General features: G+C 40.0%; 1 protein-coding gene and 1 long non-coding RNA gene across 2 annotated transcripts; one reads left to right on the top strand and one right to left on the bottom strand.

The window, feature by feature from the left end:
* Positions 1–8,898: 8,898 nt before the first annotated feature.
* usp46 (ubiquitin specific peptidase 46) lies at positions 8,899–23,718 on the top strand. Its single transcript, XM_085151662.1, has 9 exons — positions 8,899–9,306; positions 12,914–12,994; positions 13,377–13,590; positions 16,459–16,697; positions 17,174–17,250; positions 17,352–17,435; positions 17,517–17,714; positions 21,168–21,246; positions 21,340–23,718. The coding sequence occupies exons 1-9, from the start codon at positions 9,271–9,273 to the stop codon at positions 21,439–21,441; spliced, it is 1,110 nt and encodes a 369-aa protein (XP_085007788.1). The 5' UTR covers positions 8,899–9,270; the 3' UTR covers positions 21,442–23,718.
* LOC146491005 (uncharacterized) lies at positions 13,779–14,833 on the bottom strand. The gene is made up of 2 exons (XR_014872415.1): positions 14,245–14,833; positions 13,779–14,138 (listed from the first exon to the last, which is right to left on the bottom strand). It is a non-coding gene; the product is annotated as an uncharacterized LOC146491005 (long non-coding RNA).
* Positions 23,719–24,040: the final 322 nt, after the last annotated feature.

Raw genomic sequence — 24,040 nt, forward strand, 5'->3', positions numbered from 1 at the left:
TCGGTACTTTTAGCGGCGGAGCCAGCCTCTTTTACTGGAAACTTTTTTTTTTTTCTGAAACCCAAGATTAAAATTTTTTTTTTGGTGTGTTCGCTTGCCCAAACATTTAGCCCCACTTCTGGTCTCAAATGAGGCAAGCAGGGAAGGTTCTTTGAGGTTCATTTTCACATGTTGTGAATACAGACGTCCTGTCAGCTTCACCTAAACATGAAGAGGAAAACACTAGATGAGAGAGATTAAAACTCCAGATAAACGCAGACCGATTGACCCCCCCCCCCCCCCTTTTCAGTTCACCTGAGGCCTTCTGACGATACATGAGCTGTCCTGCAAAGCTTACAGAGATAGGAGATAAAACTGATTTGATCTCATCAGCAAGGCCGGGAATAGATCATCAGAGATGCAGAACAGGAGCTGGGTTTCATTGTAAATGCTTTTACAATAACCAAATTTTTCTTGCTCTTATGGTTACTTACTGAGAACATAAAGAGCAGGAAAAATTACAATAAAAGCAGTATGAGTCATGGCATCTGCATCCGCTGTGGTCTCTGTCCTATTAATACTGACTGGACCGAAATAGAAAGCAGGTCTGGGAATGTTTTGTGTCAAGAGCCAGGAGCTTCAACCACATATAATTGTTTCCCCATCCATCAAACGTTTTTCACAGATAAACCATGAGAACATCAGTCAGCAAGATTCTGAGTAAGTACATGGTGCATACAAAACATCTGATCAACAATGTGGCCCTCCCATCCTCCACAGCTCAAACTGCCCCCCTGTTATTCTGTTATTTGTTGTTCTGTTGACACTTTTATTCCTTTCTCCTTTTCCCATCCCTTTTGAAGTATGTCTGTCGTAATTATTCGTTGTTTTCCTTTCTTTTTGTTCATATTGAAATGCTAAGGGAATAATTGCTGAGGGAATGTTTTGAAAGCACAAACAAAGCTGCTGATAAATGAGAGAGTCCCGAGGGCCCAGGACTCCTGAGGTGCCCTTACCTCATAATGCCCTCTCTCTTTTCCTCATTGTCAACTAATTGGCAGATAGAGAACCAAATAACTGGAAATTAAATGATAATTTACAGAATGTCACCTTGCAAAAGAATGCACAACATACGTTTTCAAAGTGTAAAGGATTATCTCTGAGGCCTCTCAGTTTGAGAAAGGATTCCTCTGAAGTCTAAAGAAATCTGTTTATGATATTATCAAGGGTTGAGGACTACTTTTTGGCCTGGATTGCAAACAAGACATTTGAAATTTAAAAGAAGCAGAGATTTAAAAGGCAAGCAGCGTTCCAGGAAAGATCCCAAGGGGATGCATCATGAGAACAGGATATATTATGTTACTATTTCCAAACTGATTTTGGATTGGTGAATTTGGTTAGCTCTGGTGTCTCACAGTACATGGATTCTTGTTCAAACTCAGGCAGGGTCCTTCTATGCGGAGTTTACATGTTCCATATGTGTTTGTCTGGGCTTTATTCAGGAGTGCTTTCTTCTTTTTTTTAAATAAAAAAACAAATGAATGGGTATTGCCAACTTGGAATATATCTATCTTGTAGGGGTGCAACGATACACAAAATTCACGGTTCGGTTCGGTTCGATACTTTGGTGTCATGGTTTGATATTTTTTCGATACAAAAAAATGTTCATGCCTTTTTAATTTGTCATTTATTAAAATTATAAATATATATTTTAACTCAGAAGTACAGTTTTTAAATGTAATGTTGCTGAAACAACAAAATAATTAAAATAAATCTATCTGATCGAGAAATCACTCATCTTTGGAAAAGAGAGTTTATTACAGAGAAATGGCTCTTTCCAAAATAAAAGCTATATTATACGCTTCTTCTGGGCTATATTCTCAGCAGCATATTAAACATATCAGGTCCCCATAAGGAGAATCATGTGCTAACGGCTGTCTAAATGACTCGGGTAAAGTTTGTAGCATGCGTGCTTGTTGTTTTTGTCTGCTTCCACTTGTCTTTGCACTAGGATGATGTCAGCGTAAATGTGCAGTCATATTCATTGTGTTCCCACTAGTGCTGTCAGCGTTAATCTCATTAAAATGAGATTAATGAGATTAATCTCATTAATCTCGTTAATCTCATTAAAATGAGATTAACGAGAGATTAATGAGCGTTAATCTCATTAAAATGAGATTAACGCCATAAAGCGGCAAATCTCCGTTAACGAGTTACCGCGGATCGCCCCGTGCGTGGGGCTGGACAGTGTCAACACGTTAACGAGCAAACTGCGCTAACGCACTAGTTCCCACCAATGTAATTGAGCATTGCGTGGCACATCCGACATACTGTTTTACTTTTGTCCATCAGGGTCATGCTTCACACGATAACCAAAATAATTCCAAACGCCAGATCTGAATGAGGGTGGGGAAGGTTCAATTTCGAGTAGCGTTGAGGCAGTTGCCATGTTGCACCGAGCTTAGCTTCTGTCTTGCTAGCTTGCGCTGCACTCAGTGGATCTGCACAGTGCAGCCTAGGCGGAGCAGTCAAACGCAGATCCACTGAGCGCTCAACACAGACAGCATCGTCAGAAGAAAAGTTGATAAAATAAATAAAAAATGTTGTATTGTTCGATACATATGCGTACCGAACCGAAAGCACTGTATCGAACGGTTCAATATCGATACGAGTATTGTTGCACCGCTAATATCTTGGCCCCAGAAGGATCCTACAATAAGGTTATTAATCTTATTAAGAGTTTCACTTCCTGGACAAATAAAACAAACTCAATGTGAATGCCATGTATTTATGAAATTTGAATATTAATTTTCTTGTATACCTTGTTCGATGGTTTTTTCGTATGTTTTCAAGTTGAACAAATATCTGTTGGATAGAAATTCTTTAAATATGATCACATTCACCCAGGCTGTTTTTACTTGTTTTCAAGTTGTTAATGTTATGACATTTGGCGCAGAAAAAGACACTCACGTTGCTTCAGATGCATTTTCACTACTGGAAGTATTTCATCTAATTTAAGCTGAATAGTTGAGCAGCACATGCAGGAGGTAGAATACATGACACCCATACGCTTACTGTAAGTTTACAAGACAATGACCTGCTTTGTTCACACATGGACTTAATTTGATATCACACAGTCTTTATGCTAGAGAGTTGGCAGGTTAAAATCCATTTACTGGCTGAACTAAGTGAGTCACACATTTGGATTCCTATGGGTAACTCTGCCCGGGAATGTGCAGTGCATATGTGAAAACAGCTTTGCATGTAAGGACCTGTGACCTTGTCTTTTTGACCATAACTCAAGAATTCCTAAATTAATGACAATGGCAACATTTTCCAGAAATGTAAAACAGGATAAAATGATGAAGAAATTTGCAATTTTGACCAAGAGGTCAAAATTGTTGCATTGTAATATTACGCAAAAACACTTTTTCACAGCCTTGAAATAAGGGAGACTGTGATCATATTTTATTTTGGATACTGAACTGGTGACAATAATCTCTGCTGGCAGATCTCTATATAAGAGACAGGACAGACAGTAAATCACAATACTGGAAAAATTGCAAAACAGCAATTCTAGTAACTGAACTCATACTTATATTGACTTTTCTGCTCCATTTGAGCAGTCAAAGCACTTTTAGAAATGTGAAGCTAGAGACTCCAGTAACCATAGTTAATTGTATCCCAGGGCCAGAGCAGACAACACTGGAGACAATTTGATACTGCTGTCTAAAAGTAAGCATATATTCAGTGAGATTGCAAATCACAATGAAAGTAATGACACCCATTTGCATCAATCGGAGGTCACTAAAATTAATATTGAGCCTCATGCCAGGAGTGACATGGTTAGCTAATAGCTACATGTTCTCCTTAAAATGCTGGGTGTCCAAAACATGATGTGGGCTTCATAGTCAAAGGGAACCAGGAAGCAGAGGATGTAGGATGAATACGTTAGCTTAAATGAGTCATACTGACTGTCAGAATCCTCAAAGCTAAGGCTAAGGAGGAGGAGTGGCTGCAATCTTTCACTCCCTGTTATTAATCAACCAAAGACCCGGAAAACTAAAAAAAACAGCTTTATTTGTTATCTATCATTCACCTCATAGTTTCTATCTGATTTCTCAGACCTTTTTTTTTTTTTTTATCTGAGTTAGTGCTCCGTTTTGATAAAATCATTATTATACATGATTTATACAGTTTATACAGTTCTTTATCTGTTTTTAAGTCACTCTTGAAAACCCACCTCTTTACCCTGGCCTTTGACACCATGTGAGATGTTGGTTTTTTATTTTTTATTTTAGTTGTTTTTAGGTGATTCGATGCTGTTTTATCTTGTTTTTGTTTTAATATAGGGCTGTTTTAATTTTATGTTTTATGTGTTTTATTTATTTATTTTGCTGTTTTCTGTTATTCTATTGTTTAATTTATTTTCTGTACAGCACTTTGTTCCTGTGCTGGGTATTTTAAAGTGCTTTATAAATAAAATTGGATTGGAAATTGGATGATTTTAACACACATATAGATGGTGAAAATGAAAGTCTCGACATAAATGTTATTTTTTATTAGACTTAATTTACTTCTCTCAAAATTTAAATGATCGTGCAACTTCGCAATATTTTCTGAAAATTGTCTTTTGTCTGATGTTTCTTTCTGAAAGTGCTTTTTCTAAGTTTAAGGAGGTGATTCATTCATTATCATGTTCAATACATAAATTCTGCTTCCACAGAGATCATCATATCATTCATAGTGTTACATTCTCAGTATGTATGTTTCTGAATACTGTGGCTTCGCTAAAAAGAAAGCCTCAAATCAGAAGTCCTTGACTCCATGGCACAACTCACAACCGTGCGTTTCTTGTTGTTGTGACAGGACTGTACTTATTTAAAAGATCTTCATTTGGCCTGGAAAACGACTTCAATAAATGTTTTGATTAAAAATTAAATTTTTAAGAAAAAGGATGTGCCATTAAGTACAGCAACTTTCAAAATTACTGATATTGGACTCTTTATTTAGACGCTTTCTGTCCAATTGATCTTTCTGAGTTAACTTAATGTCTTCCTCTAGACCATCACTGTGACTTTTAACCAGTGTTGGGTAAGTTACTTTAAAATAGTAACTTAGTTACATTACTAGTTACTTCTATCAAAAGTAACTCAGTTACTTCAAGTTACTCGTTACTTTCAAAGTAACTAGTTACTATGGAAAGTAACTTTGGTTTTACTCAGAATTCTCTTGTTCATGTGTTGCTTCCATAACTTTGCCAGTCTTCTAGCTTGCTTACTTGCCACAAGTGCACTGTGCCACCTACCAATAGAAAGGAAAAGATAATACATATTTCCACGAGAGAAATCCCACGCCCGGACCGTCATTGACTGCTACCATGATTCTAGCCTACGTCACAGTGTCATGTGCGCCTTTTACATCCAACACCAAAACTGCAGTCGTGGTGCTTTGATTGTACTCAGAACTCGGAAATTCTGCCTTCTGAATAGGAAGATGTAGGTAACACCAGACTGCAGATGAGCTGCATACAGGGCTGGATGGGGACAAAAAATCTTCCCGGGCATTTTGACTAGAGACGGCCCACCATTATAGGAAAAATCATAAAGTCTTTGAATGAAAACAAACGCTGTTGTGACAGTGATGTTCACTGTTTTGATGGTATATATGCATCAATCTATCAATCCTTTGTTGTAAGATTCAGATAATTATTTTTTAAAATCTAGACATTTTAAATGAGAATAAGAAAGAAAAGTATTTCTTTGTGCCCACCTCTCCCTGTCAATGCCCTACCTGGCCCCCCTGGCAAAACTTTGCTAGATCCGGACCTGCATAGTTACCAGCTGTCAGCTACCTAAAAAGGATCCTGGTGTTATCTGTCTCTCAGAAACAGTTCATAACTTTAACTCATTCATGTCACCTAAAAGGTAAACCTGTTTCTCCATCACCTGTTCAGCTCTGATGATTCAGTAAGGACATCTCCTGGTTTCATTTTCATGTTTCCCTCTCACCACATATTCAAACCGACATCATGACCAGCAGCTTTTTTGCAGCTGTGGCTCCAGCAAACATCAGCTGATACTAGAAATTAATATTAAATAAATTCTAACAACAGCTGATCAAGCTTAAACGTGCTGCTGTTGTTTAACGCGACATCGGCTGGTTTCCTCTTTCTGGCGCAAAGTGGGCGATAAACAAACAAGAGAGCCGATCAGCTGATCATTGATCAGTTTCATGATTGAAGTAGAAACGGGAGAGGGAGGGGAGAGAATGAAAGAAGAAGAGGCAGCTGTGCAGCAAAGACACAGAATAACTCCAGCTTTGTGCCTTTTTCATTGTAGCTGAATTACGGGACAAACTGTTCCTTTTCACCTCAATAAGAAACGCGTAATATTTTCTCTGAATACCAGACGGGACGATTGGCAACTCTAATAACTTATGAACAAAATAAAGTTCAACATTAACTTCATAGCATCCACCCAGCTGTATAGAAACTCCGTCATGCTAGCTAGTACACAGTACGGAAAAAGTCAGAATAACGAAAAATAACTCCACCTAAACCTGGTTTATATCTGACCCAGATAGACTGCAGGTCATAACTTCTTACCTGAAGTTCAGTTCACACTCGGACCGGCGGCCGCCTCGGGTCTCTTTTCCTCCTGCCTCCCCTTTCCCTCATCCACCTGCTGCCTCCACCACTTGCTAATGTTACAGAATCTGTGGAAGCTCCGCGATAGCCACCACACGAAGTAACGAGTAACGACCCTATCTAAATCCCAGTAACGACTAACGCGTTCCTGATTTTGGCATAATAACTAGTTACCGTGCTCGTTACCACAATAATAACGTAGTTACTGTAACGCGTTACTTAATAACGCGTTAGTCCCAACACTGCTTTTAACTGATCATTTCCAAAGGAATAGTTTATATGAAGCATTTTAATCAGGATTTAAAATACATCATAGCACAGAAACAGTACTAGTGAATGTTGTACATAATGATCTTCTTACGGCTTCTACATTACACAAATATGAAGAACTCCCCGTATTCATTTGCACAATATCTCTAATATTTAGAAACAGCCTGTCTCAAATTGATGCTGAAAAGCTTGTCCATGCATTTATGCATGCTTCTAGGCTGCACTAACTTCAGCTATCAGGTCCCTCTTCTTTGGAAATGACAAACATGCCGTCTACTTTTAAGATTAAACTTAAAACTTTCCTTTTTGATAAAGTATATAGTAAAGGCTAGATCAGGTGACCCAGAACCATCACTAAGTTACGCTGCAATAGGTTTAGCCTGCTAAGGTACTTTTCTTGATGCAATGAGGATGTCTTCTTTACTCATCTATTTTTTACTCCCCGTGTGTTTATACACCAGTACTGTATGTAATCATTAGTAATTCATGAACTCTGGCTCCTTTCCACAGGACACAGCAGATGGCTGCTCCACCCTGACACTGGTCCTGCTGCAGGTTTCTTCCTGTTAAAACTGACTTTTTCCTTCTCACCGTTGCTTGATTATAGATACATATCTGATTGTTTGGGTTTTCTCTCTAATATTATAATGTCAAATTGCATTGAAATGGAATCAAATGTCTTTACCCATTCATAATTTTCTTTCTATGCTTAAGTACTTTTAACTAACTCACACACTGGTGGATGCATCTGGGACAACTCAGGGTTCAGTATCTTGCCCAAGGATACTTGGACTTGCAGACCAGATGAGGCAGGAATCAAACCACCTTTTGCGAACCACTCTAGCTTCTGAGCTACAGCAACTACTCTTAAAACATATGTACTGACTAGGGGTGCAACAATACTCGTATCGATATTGAACCGTTCGATACAGTGCTTTCGGTTCAGTACGCATATGTATCGAACAATACAACATTTTTTTATTTATTTTATCAACCTTTCTTCTGACGATGCTGTCTGTGTTGAGCGCTCAGTGGATCTGCGTTCGACTACTCCGCCTAGGTTGCACTGTGCAGATCCACTGAGCTCGGGTTAGCTCGTTAACGTGTTGACGCCGTCCAGCCCCACGCACGGGGCGATCTGCGGTAACTTGTTAATGGAGATTTGCCGCTTTATGGCGGCTTTAACGCTGACAGCACTAGTGGGAACACAACGAATATGACTGTACATTTACGCCGACATCATCCTAGTGCAAAGACAAGTGGAAGCAGACAAAAACAACAAGCACGCATGCTACAAACTTTACCCGAGTCATTTAGACAGCCGTTAGCACATGATTCTCCTTATGGGGACCTGATATGTTTAATATGCTGCTGAGAATATAGCCCAGAAGAAGCGTATAGTATAGTTTTTATTTTGGAAAGAGCCATTTCTCTGTAATAAACTCTTTTCCAAAGATGAGTGATTTCTCGATCAGATAGATTTATCATTTTATTATTATGTTGTTTCAGCAACATTACATTTAATGTTGTACTTCTGAGTTAACATATATATTTATAATTTTAATAAATGACAAATTAAAAAGGCATGAACATTTTTTTGTATCGAAAAAATATCTAACCGTGACACTAAAGTATCGAACCGAACCGTGAAATTTGTGTATCGTTGCACCCCTAGTACTGACAGCAGCAAAAGGTGTCATATAGCAAAAAAACTGCTGGTTTAAGACTGTGCTGTTTGTGTTGTTAGACCTGAAAACATCATTTTTGCCTCACACCACTTCTCTATGGGGGAATTACTTGTACGTGTTATAAAGCCTAATATATGTTTTTATGTCACCAGAAGGCTTTTTGCATAAACCCTTCAGTCCTTTTAAATTTCATAAATCACAAAACGAACTACAAATCCCTGCTCAAAATCATCGCAGATGATTGGTTGCGGCTCAGTTAAACTCCACTGTGCATGTCTGCATATGGCTCTTCAATCACGTCAATCAATTCGGTTAAATCCGGACCAATCAGGTCCGGGGGTTTCCCTTGGTGGGCGGGACTGTAGTGCTTCCTCACACAGCAGGCTCGTTTCCTAGACGTTGCTAACAACCTGCTGCCTGCAACTTTCGACTGTCTCCTCGTGCACTGTCGTTTTCAAGCTGAGGGGTGTTCGATATGTGCGCGAGGATGCAGCCGTGTCCACACTGAGAGTCCCCCTCAGCTCCGTGCCGGCTGCATGGTGCACCGTGTCTCTCTGCCTGCTTTCTGACGCTTGAGGTTGCAGTCTGGCCTCCAGCCGCGACTGCGAATTAACTTCATTGCTCAGCGTCGCCTTGCTATGTTTATTTTATAAAGATGGCGGTGAAGGGGACACTGTAAACTAAATGACTGTCAGAAACATCGCCTCCATTTGTAATATGGTGAGTAACTCGCTGCTTTTCCGTGTTGATATCGATCCGCTTGCAGGCACTGTGCTGAACCTGTGTGTGTATGTGTGATGAGTCGCCTCCCACCTGCACCCAGAGAATGTGCACACTGCAGGGTTTTTTTTTTTTTTAAAACGAGTATACACAGTAGTTTAAATCGTGGCCCCATACTTTAGTTAGTTGTCGCTCAGACAGGCCCCCTTTTGTGCGCCTTTGCACGCTGAAGCTTGCCAGTGTTCTGACAAACCATCCTCCTTTGGCAAAACGTCCTACCGTAAGTAGTTTATGCACATTTCTGCTGTCACAGAGTAATTCCACCACAAATTTAACTAGGTATGACGGTTTGCCACTTAACTTTGCCTATCACAGTATGCTTGTAGCTTATATTCATAAAGCCAGGACGGTTTGCCACTTCATTTTACCCATTAAAGTATGTTTGTAGGTCACATTCACAAAGGTAGCATGGTTTGGCACTTCATTTTACCCATCAGAGTATGTTTCTAGATCTTATTAACAAAGGTAGGATGATTTGCCACTTAATTTTAGCTGTTAAAGTATGCTTGTAGGTCACATTCACAAAGGTAGGACGGTTTGCCACTTAAATTCGTGTTGTGCCCATACGCAAAAACAATGGGTAGGATGGTTTGTCAGGTAGGATGGATTCCCAGAACACCTGGAGTGTTTGCATTGTGTGTTGCATCCTGGCAAGACAACACAATGTACAGTTTGTATAGTTGTCACCGGTGATTGACAAGAGGGATGGGGGGAGCGTGCTGCCTTTGACAGCTTGGTGTGATTGCATAATGTGGTGCTGCAGCAAAGGACCGGTTACATCCTGGTAGCATAGAGCAGGAATCTGCACTAATCTGTGCTCCTGGTGTGTTCAGGGGCAGTGAAGAGTGGGTAAGAACAGACTTAAACGGCTCTGCCTAATGCCAGTGGCCTTTGCTTTATTTAGACTAGATGCTAATGTGAAAAGCCTGCAGTGTCAGTCAGAGCTGCTGGAGTTCTTAGATTGTACAGGCTGATATATTAATCCATATCTCATCAGGATGTGTGGTGTTTTTCTTTTGTTTCTATATATATTTTGTATCTATCTATCTATCCATATACATACACATATATAACTTTACTGGTATTTTAGCATGCAGATAGGACACTTAAAGCATGCTGATGTATAGGTGAATAATGTAAGCGATCAAATCCAAAACACATCTGCCATATGTGAAGAACGGGAAATCAGTCACTGCAATCCATACAAAACTGAATCTTCACACTTTCAAAGTCATGAGGGCATGTAAAAGTTGTTCATGTTACATGTTATATATATATATAGTTCAGTATTATTTATAGAGCACCAAATCACAATAACAGACACCTCAAGGCACTTTATATTGTAAGGCAAAGACAGTATGAGCACTTGGTGACAATGGGAAGGAAAAACTCCCCTTTAACAGGAAAAAAAACCCTCTAGCAGGAGCAGGCTCATGGAAGGGCAGCCTTCTGCCACAACTTGTTGTGGGGTTCAGGGAGGAAGACAAGACAAAAGGCACATTGTGAAAGAGAGAGCTGAGATTAATAATAAGACATGGGTAAATGAATAGTGCTAGGTCTGTTCGATATAACAATATATATCTGATGACGATATAAAAACATCTATCGTTTCATTTTACGCTATCGTTTGTTTCGTGGTGTCGCAAAATAAACTGTTTACGGCAATATTTTTTCATCGTTTTGAAGGTCACTGTAGTGGCTATATTAATTTCTTAAAGTTCTCTCTTTCTCTTATATTTTATATAACCACACTACAGACGGACAAGCGCCTGTTTTTATGCGTTGTGGTTAGCAACAGCGACGGTAACAGCATCGTGTGTCCGCTTGTTTATGTTCCACACAAACCTTTCACAATAAAGCTCAAGATCCTGTTTAGACTTTTCAAAATAAACTGAATCATGTGAAAGAGCAGATTATTTACAGATGAGAAGTAAAAAAAGCCGCCAGATGCTAAAAAATAAACCTTAGACTCAAACATTAGAACAGGCTTTTCCCCGCAGCACGCCGTGTAATAAATGCTCACAAAGAAAACGGCGGCCGTTACAACTTATGTCTAAAAATGTATCGTTTCATGCATCGGTTAAAACACTCGACTCCAGCTACATGACGCGCAGCTGGAAACACTTCCCGCAAGTCGAGCTGCCTGAGATTCACAGAATTTACAGAAAATGTTACATTTTTGTGATTTATATCGTGATATGAGATTTTGGTCATATTGCACAGCCTAAATAGTGCTGTATAAATACACTGAGTGAAAAGAGGTGAGTGAAGAAGAAAGACTCATGGGAAGCCTCCCATGTGTGTTTCACCAAACAGTTCACAGGGAAGCCATCATCATGTGAATTTTTTTTTTTTTTAATTTATCCTGATCGAAATATCAGATCGGCACATCCCCCAGTCAGTAGGTCCCTAACCCTATTTATTAAATAATCTTAACTAAGTAATCTAATCGAGATGTTACAAGTTAAGGACGCACTGATGGATATGGGCAGATAAAATGCTGCAGTGTATTGCACCAGTCATTATATTATCATTATTATTACTAGTATCCATGGATTTTTCTTAACACCAACTAACCTAAATTGCACGTCTTTGGACTGTGGAAGGAAGCCGAAGTACCTGGAGAAAACTTGTGCAGGAGTAAGGAGAACATGTAGACTGCACACATGCAGGGCAACAAGTTCAAATTAGGAACCTTCTTGCTGTGAAGCAACAGTGCACCTTCAGTGTTAGATGAATAATTGTTATTTCAAGCTTCTGCCTTAATCAAAAAATATGTAGAAAGGAGCATAATATGTCTCCTTTAAGAATTTATTCCTTTCTAAATTAACAATACCACTGCCCGCTTCCTGTTATCAGGAGGAGCTCAAATTTCAAAGTGTGGTTTCAGATGTCAGTAAAGGTTGGATGGATATTTCATGTGTGGATTCTCCTTGGTAATTCATCTCTCCTGGGACCTGCATGTTTCCCAAAACATTGGAGACTGGAAGTGGTAAGCCGGACAGACGGGTATCCATTGTTTGCTTTGACAGATGAGAAATGACAGTCATTAGAAGTCAAAGCCTTCCCCAACCTAAATTGTCTGCTGTGTTCACTCAACAAAGCTGTGATTCATTTGAAAAAGCTTTGAGCTCTGACAAGAGATAAGTGCTCTGTCTCAGCAATTGGGTGCAGCAAGAGTCCCGACTTTTGATACGGGTCTACCTATTTAGACTATATCCGTTTTCTACATTGACATGACTTGTTGTTCTGACGAAAGGAAGCAAGATGTGCGGAAGTGTGTGCTTTCTGCAGGAAATTGAGATCTTTAAATTTTCCAGAAAGAATCATTTTATTAATTACAGAAAAAGTCAGTTTTGTTTTGCCTCATGGCTGCAGATGTATAGCTGCTCCTGGCCCTTGACTATGCATCATTTCCATATTCATTTGCCTGTATATTCACACACCGGACTAAGCAAATAAGTCTGTCACTGAAATCTACTGAAATGATTCAAATGGAATATGAGATGATTACGATGACAGAGCGTCTCGTGTTTTGTCCTCTCAGGGCACCAATGCCTCTGCTCTGGAGAAAGACATCGGCCCGGAGCAATTCCCAATCAACGAACACTACTTCGGATTGGTCAATGTGAGTATCACTAAATCCTGGCTTGCATTAACAAAAGCCATTGCCAAACAACAGTGGTGTCATTTTTCAAAACAAAATGCCACGGGACCGCAGTGAGTCATGTCCTCGGCTGGTCAGCGGGTATTCGAGGTAACAATATTGTTTGTGAGACTCGTGGCCAAACGGGGATGTTCTGTTTCCTTAATGAGACGTTTATGTAAACACACAAGTTTCTCAACGCTCTAGACACTGTGTCTGCCGAATGGATAACAACAATAGAACACACTGGCGTTTTTCCACGAGCTATTAACAGACAAACTAAAAGAAATATTCGAATCCTTGTTTTAAATCGCTTCCTCATCACGGTTTTGTGTCGGTGTCTCCCTGTGGTTTTCTCCCTCAGTTTGGAAACACATGTTACTGTAACTCAGTGCTCCAGGCTCTGTACTTCTGCCGGCCTTTCCGGGAGAATGTGCTGGCGTACAAAGCCCAGCAGAAGAAGAAGGAGAACCTGCTCACGTGCCTGGCTGACCTCTTCCACTCCATTGCCACGCAGAAGAAAAAAGTTGGCGTCATACCGCCCAAGAAATTCATCTCCCGCCTACGGAAGGAGAATGGTGAGCATACATCATAATGAAAGTTTCACAGTCGGCCTTTGTTATATCATGTGCTGGAATTGTATGAACACAGAAAAAGAATAAGAACTGTGAGGTCTACTCCATCTACAGTGGCAGGAAGTTACACGAACCTTATATTTTGGATAATGGACCTTGTGGTAAAAAATGTAAACATTGTTTTTTGTGTGTGTGTGTTTGTTTTTGTTTTTTTCCCAATTGCCAAGAATTGCATGAACACTTTATTCTTCTACATGCGTGTCCAGAAGTAATGTTGGTCAAGTATTGGACAGTGCTCAAGATCTTATTTTCAAAGTTCGCCAACCCTTCCTGCCCAAACAAGGACTATCGTCAGCCTAGTTGGAGTTTGTTCCTGGGATGAAAACCTCACTGGAGGTTTTTAGTTATTTGTCACAAAGTACTTGGCCACTTTGCATAGAAGCACCTTTTAAATATTTGCTAAGTAATTTGTCACTTTCCCAAAGCAACAAGTACCCCCATATTCTGATAACATGGAGTTTAACCCTTTAAAACCGGTCGGAGCGGGCACGCTCCGTTTTGCGCAACTACTTTTGAATCCTTGTAGAACTGCAACCACGTAAGCTAGCACAATATTTTTTTTTTTTTTGCATATGAAACTGGAGGAGTTGTACTTACATCTTATGCCATCAGCTTTTCATACCACTTCCTACGTTAGAATAGACATCAGCGTGAACTATCGCATGTCCGCCATTACCTGCCCGAAACCGGAAGTGATGTCATTTTCGCGGAAATGTAGTTTTTTACCATCAGGGCCTCATGAGCCTATACTGTTTGTTTTTTTTTAAAAGTTATGTTTGACTTTATGACTTTCTGTGTCATTTCTGGGATGCTTAGGACTCAAATTGCACTGCTGGAAATAGTTTCTTTTGATGCATATGCTGCTTTTTTGCAAATTTGCACTATAATATTTATTTTTGTTTTTCCTGCAGTATATAAAAATTGGTGTATTTCAAAAATAAAACTATGAAGATACTCAAAATAAATTTCCTGTGGTGGGAAACTAGTTTGTGCAACTTTTTTGTATTTACAGTTTTGAGGGATAAGCCTCTTCAATTTCTCTAACTAGAAATATATGTTAAAAAAACAAAAACGATTTTCAATTTTTTTGTAGTTTATTGCACTTTCTTGCAATTTATGTAATTACTATGCACGTAATGCATACATATTATTAAAATTTGGGCTATAATGGTTGTATTGATATATAGCAACTTGAAATGCTCCCAAAAATGGCTCTACAACATGTAAAGAGCAGACTTGGTTCTATGGTAGGTCTTAAAGGGTTAAGGGCACTTGGATCTCATCTCAGTTCTTTCAGGAACCATTCAAATTTTCTCTTTAGTTCAAAATGGTTGAGGAGCTACAGTAATATGAAAGGCACATAGAAATCTCTGTGCATAGCTGATTTTTCTTCCTGTGTTCAGACAGCAGTGCCTTGTGAATGCTTTGTGCTGCCATGAAACACCAAATATCTCCTTAAAGGTCACCTTTTCTTCTTGCTGAAACCGTTTGAATTGTGTCTCTAGCACAAATGGTAACTGAGTTACGGTCATTTAAAGAGCGCTCGTAAAATGGGCCTGCCACTGGTGCTGTTTAAAAAAACAAAAGTAAAAAGGGGTTAATCCCATTGAGGTGTCCCAGTTTTAGTGTTCTGGTGTTATGTGCTGGATTACTGGAAGAAAAGTCTCGCATTAATAATTTCTCCGAAGAGTAATTTTTCTTGTCAAAATGTATATGCTCAAAACATTAAAACAGTGTGTTGAAGAATGACGTAAGTGTCCGTCATGTGGATCCTTTCACACACGTGTCCATAAATGGAGAGCTGAGTGCTGTGGTTTAGTTTTGTGTGCTTTTTGAGCTACATTACAGTCTGAATATTTGAAGTGAAAGGCAGGTGCGTGTTGGTGGTAAGGTCATTCAGAGTAGAGCTGACAGAAAGGCTGACTGTTCACTGCTGTCCATATTGAGGAAGCTCTTTATGTGCATGAACAATGCAATCTCTGTTGAGACCCAGCTTTGGTCAGCTGGCTCATCTCTGGACGTTTTTTTTCTTCCCCCTCAGCAGCCGCCACTATTCCCTTCTCATTTTCCCCCCTTATATACAGATCTGTTAAAACAAAGAATGTGTATGGGTGTTTTTATTATAAATAAACCCTGCTGATTTTACTTACAACATGTCAAGACATTTTCAAAGTGCAGCATCGCAGTGGGAGTAATGCAGGTGTAACAAATCACTGTAATGACAGCTGTTTTCTGCTTGTGCCAATGAACCAGCAGTTATTACTGTTATTAATCACACCTGTAGTTTTCAGAACTACAACGGCTGCTACTTCCCCTGATGTAACATAGAAAGAACCAGTCAATACTGGTCTACCGTTGCTTTATCTATACTGGTGCACTTGTTATTGTTGAAAACTTTTCATTTAGTTTTTACTGTATTCTATAGAAAAATATATATATTTTGAGGAGTTAGGAGCCTAGCAGCAACGGGCTCCAGAAACTTATTCTTTAAAATAAGGTTTAATTTGCTAAAAAGCTAGCTTTAGAGATGGATTAGGGCAAATTTTGAGATGGATTAGGGCTGCTTCTCCCAAGCGCCTGCTTTATGGTAACAGTTACAACCTTATTGGTCCTTTTTTGGAGGGCTCATTGAATAACTGTGGTCCAGTCCTTTATCTGTAGCACTGATCTATTAAGCTTTCAGATGTTTAAATTGATGCATGGGTTTAAATAACAGCCTCCTGTAGGCCCAGCGTGGTAGAAATATTATGTATTTCTATTTATTTCCACAGGAAGTTGAAGTTGTATGCATTTATCTCTGTCTCCTTCCAGATCTGTTTGACAACTACATGCAACAAGATGCACACGAATTCCTCAACTACCTGCTGAACACCGTGGCTGATATTCTGCAAGAGGAGAAAAAGCAGGAAAAGCAGAACGGGCGCCTCAAGAACAATGGCACCGCCGTCACCACCGAGGCTGAGACGGAGAACAAGACGGAGCCCACGTGGGTCCACGATATCTTTCAAGGCACACTGACCAATGAGACGCGCTGCCTCAACTGTGAAACAGTATGTATGCTCCTGGTTTTTCTACACCGTGAGTTTATTAGAGAGGTAGTTTGTGCTATCTGGTAATGGATTTGCTGGTGCGCGAACAAGAGATCTCACCTGAATAAGTCTGAAAAGGGGATTAGCTCTTTGCAAAGGTGCTGAGAGACATGGGGAAGAAAAAAAAAGAGAATCAGTGAGAGCTTCTGAGGAGCTCTGACCACCCGGTTTACGTCAGGGCCGTCTGAGGTTTTGTCCTCACCTTTTTTGAGGGCAAGGAGTGGGACAGGTTGCCCAGAACAACCCCTGCAAAACACCAAGGCGATGCAGGGTGCAGAGACAAAAGCCATTCAGTCAAATAAGCATTTCAAAGACTGGCCGAGTGTGTGTAGGTGTGGGTGGGTGGCTGTTCTGTCACAGAACAGCAGGCTTAGTCTCAGTGACTCTGTCAGTGTAACGACAGATGAGTTACATCGGTGTCTCTTGCTGTCTGACAGGTGAGCAGCAAAGATGAGGATTTTCTGGATCTTTCTGTGGATGTAGAGCAGAACACATCAATAACACACTGTCTCAGGTAGTATTGATTTATTATACATTCAGACAGAGCTGACATATTCCCTTTGGTGTGAGTGAGACTCAGTAATTGAGCCTCCTGTGGTCTGCTTGTTCCTCCAGGGACTTTAGTAACACAGAGACTTTGTGCAGTGAATACAAATACTACTGTGAGACATGCTGCAGCAAGCAGGAAGCACAGAAACGGTCAGTAAAGCACTCCGTTTGACCACCAGTTTTATGTTCCTGCAGAAAGGCTCCTTCCTAAGCATGTATTCTTCACTGCAGGATGCGTGTGAAGAAACTTCCTATGATCCTGGCGCTACACCTCAAGAGGTTTAAGTACATGGAGCAGCTGCACCGCTACACCAAGCTGTCCTATCGGGTGGTTTTCCCATTAGAACTCCGTCTCTTTAACACGTCTGGGGATGCAGTCAACCTGGATCGCATGTATGATCTAGTAGCTGTGGTGGTGCACTGTGGAAGGTATAGTATACTGATTATTATACATATAGCAAAAGTATGTGTGATGGATCTTGTCACATCTGGTAAAAGTAGATATGTAAGGCTGTTATTGTGTCATGTTTTGGAATTTAAAAAAATAACTGTTAATTTTTTTTAAGCCTCTACCAACTCACTGATCAGACTTTACGTTTTTCAGCTGACCCATAAAGGCAGTGGAACGAGAACCCCGCACTATGAAACAAATTCAACATTGCCAGGATATTTTTCCTTATCTGGCTTCACCTGCCCCAACGTTAGCAATCAGGCTAAGCAGTTACTCAAAGAGCTTCGTAAGTCAACCTAGGCTTTCCCAATCTGCGTCATCAGAGAAAGACAGAGACTTTAGAAACTGCTGAAAAACTTTAGACCCTGCTGATATTCTTGCTCAGAGGTTTGAGGGATCTTCCAGGAATCATAATGTTATTTTCTGGTGAATCAATTGGTCAGTAGGAGGTGATTTCATGCCTGTTGATCTCTTATTGCCAGCGTAACCTGCTACAGAGCTGGTTACATCTGCAACACAAATGACCACAGAGATGTACCTCAGTAAAAAGTGAACCATCTTCCTGAAAATCAGGGGTTAAACCTGCAGTTACCTCGCTAAGTCCCACATCCTGTTTTATAGTTCAGGCTTCAGGTCTCTGGGTAAATCCAGACTAATAGGTTTTTATTTTAAAAAGCATACTTTGCATTTTAAAATAAAATACTTCTAAGATAAAGTATTTATTTATAAAAAAAAAAAAAAGTCTGCTGACGATATAATTGACACTAGACAAAATACTTTACAACTCCACAACTTTATTAGTGCAAAAAAAAAAAAAAATCAATGTATTTTCATTTAAACAAGCAGCTGTTTTTTACGTGCATTAAAGTTATATAAAATTTAACAGTGCAAATGCAAATTCCTTGCTGACAGTTTAACCAAAAGGCATTTCCAGTGGAAATTGGCGAACATATCCTCAGGATAACCATGTATAATATCCACAAAACTTAAAGAGGTTATACAGACAATACGTTAATATTATGTTGAAGCACAGTACGTATCACTCCGCGAGGCTCCTGCCTACGATAGCCGTAATGCTCCGACAGTCCATCAAGCGGTGCAGCTTCGTAGCTTAGCAAAGTTGTGTTAAAACATATGACAGATTTTCGAGCACCGTGTACGACATAAAATCGTTTTGAGGTCAGTAAACACAACCAGAATTCATACATAAGGCACACGGGATTATAAGGGGCACTGTCGAAGGATTGATTTAAGGTGTGAGGTATTTTCCAAAAAACACGGTAATAACGACGGCCCGCTAGCATGCTCTACCAAAAATAGTGCTTTGTGTATCTGACAGACGAAAGCTAAACCAGTTCCACACCACTGAAGTTGCAGCATTTTTACAAAGCAATTTTGGTTCATCCGTTTCATTCAACGATCCGCTTTCACCCTTCTCATTCTCCGCCATGCTTTTTCTGCCATATGCGTATGAAAACAAAGGCACTGCGCATGCGCGTTTTACCATATTCTATCGCGATATTTCATTTTCTCATCGTTGTACAACATTATATCAGTATTACCGTGAACGGTATGATATGGCCCAGCCATAATTTTCAACCAGCACAAGCTGAGAAGTGAAATATGAAGTAAAAACTAAAACTGAGTCAGTCCCATAGGCTCCCATTCCAAATCCTCAGTTTCACAACATACTATAATTTTATTTATATAGCACTTTAAAAACAACATATGGCCAACCAAAGAACTGTACATGAGAAATAAAAAAAAAAGTAAAATAAGACTAATAAATAAAATAACAAAGCATTAGCAGTGTCAGTTATCCACTGAGTCCAAAGCCAGCAAATAAAACGAGTTTTTAACCTGGATTTAAAGACCACCACTGAAGTAGATTGCCTAATGTGAAGAGGAGGATCATTCCAAAGCTTCAGGACCACAATAGAGAAAGCTCGGCTAGTTTAGGGACCGAGAGCAACAGCTGCTCAGCTGACCGGAGTGAACAGCAGATGTAAACATGTTTACAGTCTTGTACAGAAACAGTTTTGCACCCTGCAACGAATTTGCTCTTCAGCAGCTGTTAAGGACCTTACATAATTTACGAATTTAAAATCTGTAAAGTCTTCTTGTTTGCAATATTGTGGGTGTAGCTACTTTAACTGGCACGTGGGTGTCCACGAAGGCAGCTGTAAATGAGAGCTCTCTGCTGGGCTTCACCACCAGATTGTGGCGCACCAAGTTCAGATTGTCTGGTAACTGAACCACTTCTTTTTCCAGAAAACTAAGTGATGGCCAAAATGTTAACTCTAAGGCAATAAAACCTGACTTCCTTACATGGTAAATGGTAAATGGCCTGTATTTGTATAGTGCTTTACTAGTCCCTAAGGACCCCAAAGCGCTTTACACAACCAGTCATCCACCCATTCACGCACACATTCACACACTGGTGATGGCAAGCTATATTGTAGCCACAGCCACCCTGGGGCGCACTGACAGAGGCGAGGCTGCCGGACACTGGCGCCACCGGGCCCTCTGACCACCACCAGTAGGCAATGGGTGAAGTGTCTTGCCCAAGGACACAATGACCGAGACTGTCCAAGCTGGGGCTCGAACCGGCAACCTTCCGATTACAAGGCAAACTCCCAACTCTTGAGCCACGATCGCCACATCACAGTGCCTATGTTCATCTTTTATAATCTTTGCGTCGCCAGCTCTCTCCTTCCTCTTTGCAGAAGTGCACACTTTGTCGAGTGCATTTAAAATTTGTTGCGTCTGTAAAGACTGAATTTATTCCTGATACTCCGATCAAACTGGACAGTGTAACACTTTAAAACTTGGCGTGAATGTGTCCTAAAAGATTAGCATGCCTTTTATTCTGTCTTCCTTCTCTCACCCCAACCGGTCGCAGCAGATGGCCCAGCCCCTCCCTGAGCCTGGTTCTGCTGGAGGTTTCTTCCTGTTAAAAGGGAGTTTTTCCTTCCCACTGTCGCCAAAGTGCTTGCTCATAGGGGGCCATATGATTGCTGGGTTTTTCTCTGCATGTATTATTGTAGGGTCTACCTTACAATATAAAGCGCCTTGAGGCGACTGTTGTTGTGATTTTGCACTATATAAATAAAAATGAATTGAAAAGTGGTGGTTGCACCTGGCCAAGAGCAGTCACTTCCTTCATATTATTACAGGATCTTCACAGATTTAAGGTATTAGCTCTCAAACCACATAAAGTTGCTGCTCAGAATTTCCCAAGTGCCTCAAGTGTTTGTTTTTGTTTTTTCTCACTAGACTGAATTTAAAGATGATTAACATGCAAAAGAAATCACTATTAAATGGCAGTGAGTGCACGTGTGGCCAATTGTGGGTTAATTTTGTGCAAACGACAGGAGGAAGTACGCGTGGGCAGAGTTAACGATTTCAATGTTTGTCTTTTGTCTCCTCAGCGGCCCAAATCGAGGTCATTACATCACTATAGTGAAGAGTCATGGCTTCTGGCTGCTGTTTGATGATGACATTGTGGAGGTGCGTGACTGTTAGTGTTGGCCTATTTGTTCAATGTTCCTTGACTCCTCTGTTTGCATTGCCATTTAACCTCATCTTACCTCTGTTGTGCAGAAAATTGATGCCCAGGCCATTGAGGAGTTTTACGGTCTTACCTCAGATATCTCGAAGAACTCTGAGTCGGGATACATCCTCTTCTACCAATCCAGGGAGTGATGCTAGAGAAGGATAGGAAGGACTTTATTTTTTTGTTTTTTTAACCTTCAGCCTAACAGACTCTTCATCTCCATCCCATCCTGCTCCCTCTCCTCAAGTCAGACCTCTCTGAAATATGTGCCAATCCTCTGCCCCAGTTTCACCCTCTGGGTTTTACCTCGTCTGTTTCTTTTCTCTGTCACTCTCTTTATTTTGATTCTTGTCTTTTAGCCACCTGCATTTGGACTGCACTTTAATATGAAAAGCAAAAATGCTCAACAGCATGATCGGGGAGGAAAAGGCATTGCATCAAGCAGCCACTTGGTGTTCTCAACCAGGAAGGATTTGGTACACATATAGATAGTTTCAGAAATTGTACTTTATCATTTTTATGTATATATATATAAGATCTACTTCCATGATGTGCCACCCAATCATACTTCCTTCCATTAGGGCTATTCTCCTTCCTTAACTGAGCTTTGGTGTATTTATGTCTTTAGTGGGTGCATGAGAAATGTATGAAGATGGAGACAAACACTGTATAATACGCATTGAGAGATTTCACGCATTTCTAATTTCTCAAGCAATATCTGAACACTAATTGGAGAGAACTCACAAGCTTTAAACTACCTAAATGTAAAGCTGTCAGCTGTTGACAGTAGTAGATTTTATTTTGTCCTGTTAGTCTGACCAGAAGCAATCAGTACTTAAACACTACACGCATAACACTACACATTGGAAAAAAAATTCCTGCTGTTTTCACTTAAATCCACTGAATCTTTATACGTTATTCACATGGAACGCCCCTATTTATTGAACTCGGTATATTTATTACTTTTATATGAAATGCTGGTAACAAAGTAGTAATGTAATTAAGTGAAAGGCTCTTTTGAGAGCTCATACTGTATGTTTAAGCTCTGGCTGTTAAGGATAAAGTGCATGAAACGCACAAGTTGATAGGACAGGTTAAAAAGAAAAAAAGAAGCTAGGTTTAATTTTGTATTTTACATGTGGAATAAGAGATTAACTTGACGCAAGAGAGACACGACCCATTACTGCCTAATCTTTTGACTGAAAAATCTAAAGCGATGCAATATGAGGTGAAAGTATCCAGTGTGATGTTTCCCGGTGAGATTAAAATACAGCACATTTAATTGTGAGTAGTAGATGTGCTGTTTGGTTTGGTTTTTACCCCTCTGTTATGTGTCCCTTTGCAACCTTGGACTGCATTGTCCTTTCTTTTCCATTTCTATGGTGAATTATGGCTTAGGCATTTTCTTTTAATCTGTCTCTGACTTTGATGATGTGTGCGTGTCCTATGTAGCACACTGCAATCCTGAAAATCTCTTCAAATTTAATGGTGATTGATACGATTTCCCCAGTACTGTAAATGATCTCTCTGGCGCTTTTTTTCTCTAGCGCAACATCAAACACTTTGTTTTCATGTGAACAACATTCCTGTTTGCTCCACATCCGAGGGAATTACCATTGCAAATACATCTCGTTATAAATAAGACGTAGGAATAGGACTTATGTTAGGTTAGTGTCTGTGTTTGTACATGAGAGGCGTGTTGAATGCACTCGTTTCTGCTGTCTCATCCACGTAGTCTGTTTTCTGGGTGAAGTCATGACGAACACGTGCCAAAACTGGAGTCTGACCTTGCAACAGTCTTTAACAGAACATTATTTTCTTTGTAAAGATGCAGCTGTACATATATATTATGTAGAGAAACACTTCTGGGAATAGCTAAATATTTTTTTAAAGTTGAGATCTGATAACGTAGAGACGCTCATGGCAAAGATTTTAGCTTAGCGTTAATAAAGAAATACTGTGCTGTTTTACAATCATGATTACATAATCAGAGTACTGAGCAGAAGCCACCATCTGCTGCTTTATGATAACGACTGGGTTAAACTGAGCCAGGGCAGAAAACGGTGGCTGGAATAGCAGACTTTTCAGACCCGGGTGTGATGAGAGAGAGACTCTTTCACGTGCTGATCTTCCATTAACACTTATGCACTCGCCCTTACTGAGATTTTCAGTCGTTGCACTTGGTCTCATGTATCTTACTGTGATGGTGTTCTACCAAGAAGAGCTGAGGTGCAGAGAGTCCTGCACCGTGTGGGACCTGACTGAACTTGTGTGAGGGAAGGAGATGACTCTCCGTTTGGCAGTTAACTGAAAGTGCACTTTATTAGACGATGATGAGCTTCAATGCTTTAACATGATGAACCACAGTCTAACACACTCACTTTGAGTTAGTTTCTTCTGTTCAATAAAAATTGCTATCAACAATGTTTATGAATTGTTTGGTTTTATTCCTCTGTTGCTTCCTCCTTTCATCATCACTATACGTGTCAGCTGACCAGTTTTTATTCCATTTTTAAGTTTACTTGGATTTCCTGAGTATGTTTGCTTATTTAGGTTTGGTTTTTCTTTTAGAAAATGCTTAAATTGTATGATTTGTCAGAGGCAGAAATAAGGCATTCATAAAGGCTATAACAAGAAGCACTCAGAGAGCACACACTTCCTGTAAGATGGCTCGCTCTTTGGTCAGTATTTACTTTAAAGGTAATAGTATTTAATTTTGTATTTATTTATGTCCTCTTAGTTCTTTTT

Source organism: Neolamprologus multifasciatus, chromosome 23 (genome assembly GCF_963576455.1).
Source record: "Neolamprologus multifasciatus chromosome 23, fNeoMul1.2, whole genome shotgun sequence".
Classification (NCBI taxonomy): Eukaryota; Metazoa; Chordata; class Actinopteri; order Cichliformes; family Cichlidae; genus Neolamprologus; species Neolamprologus multifasciatus.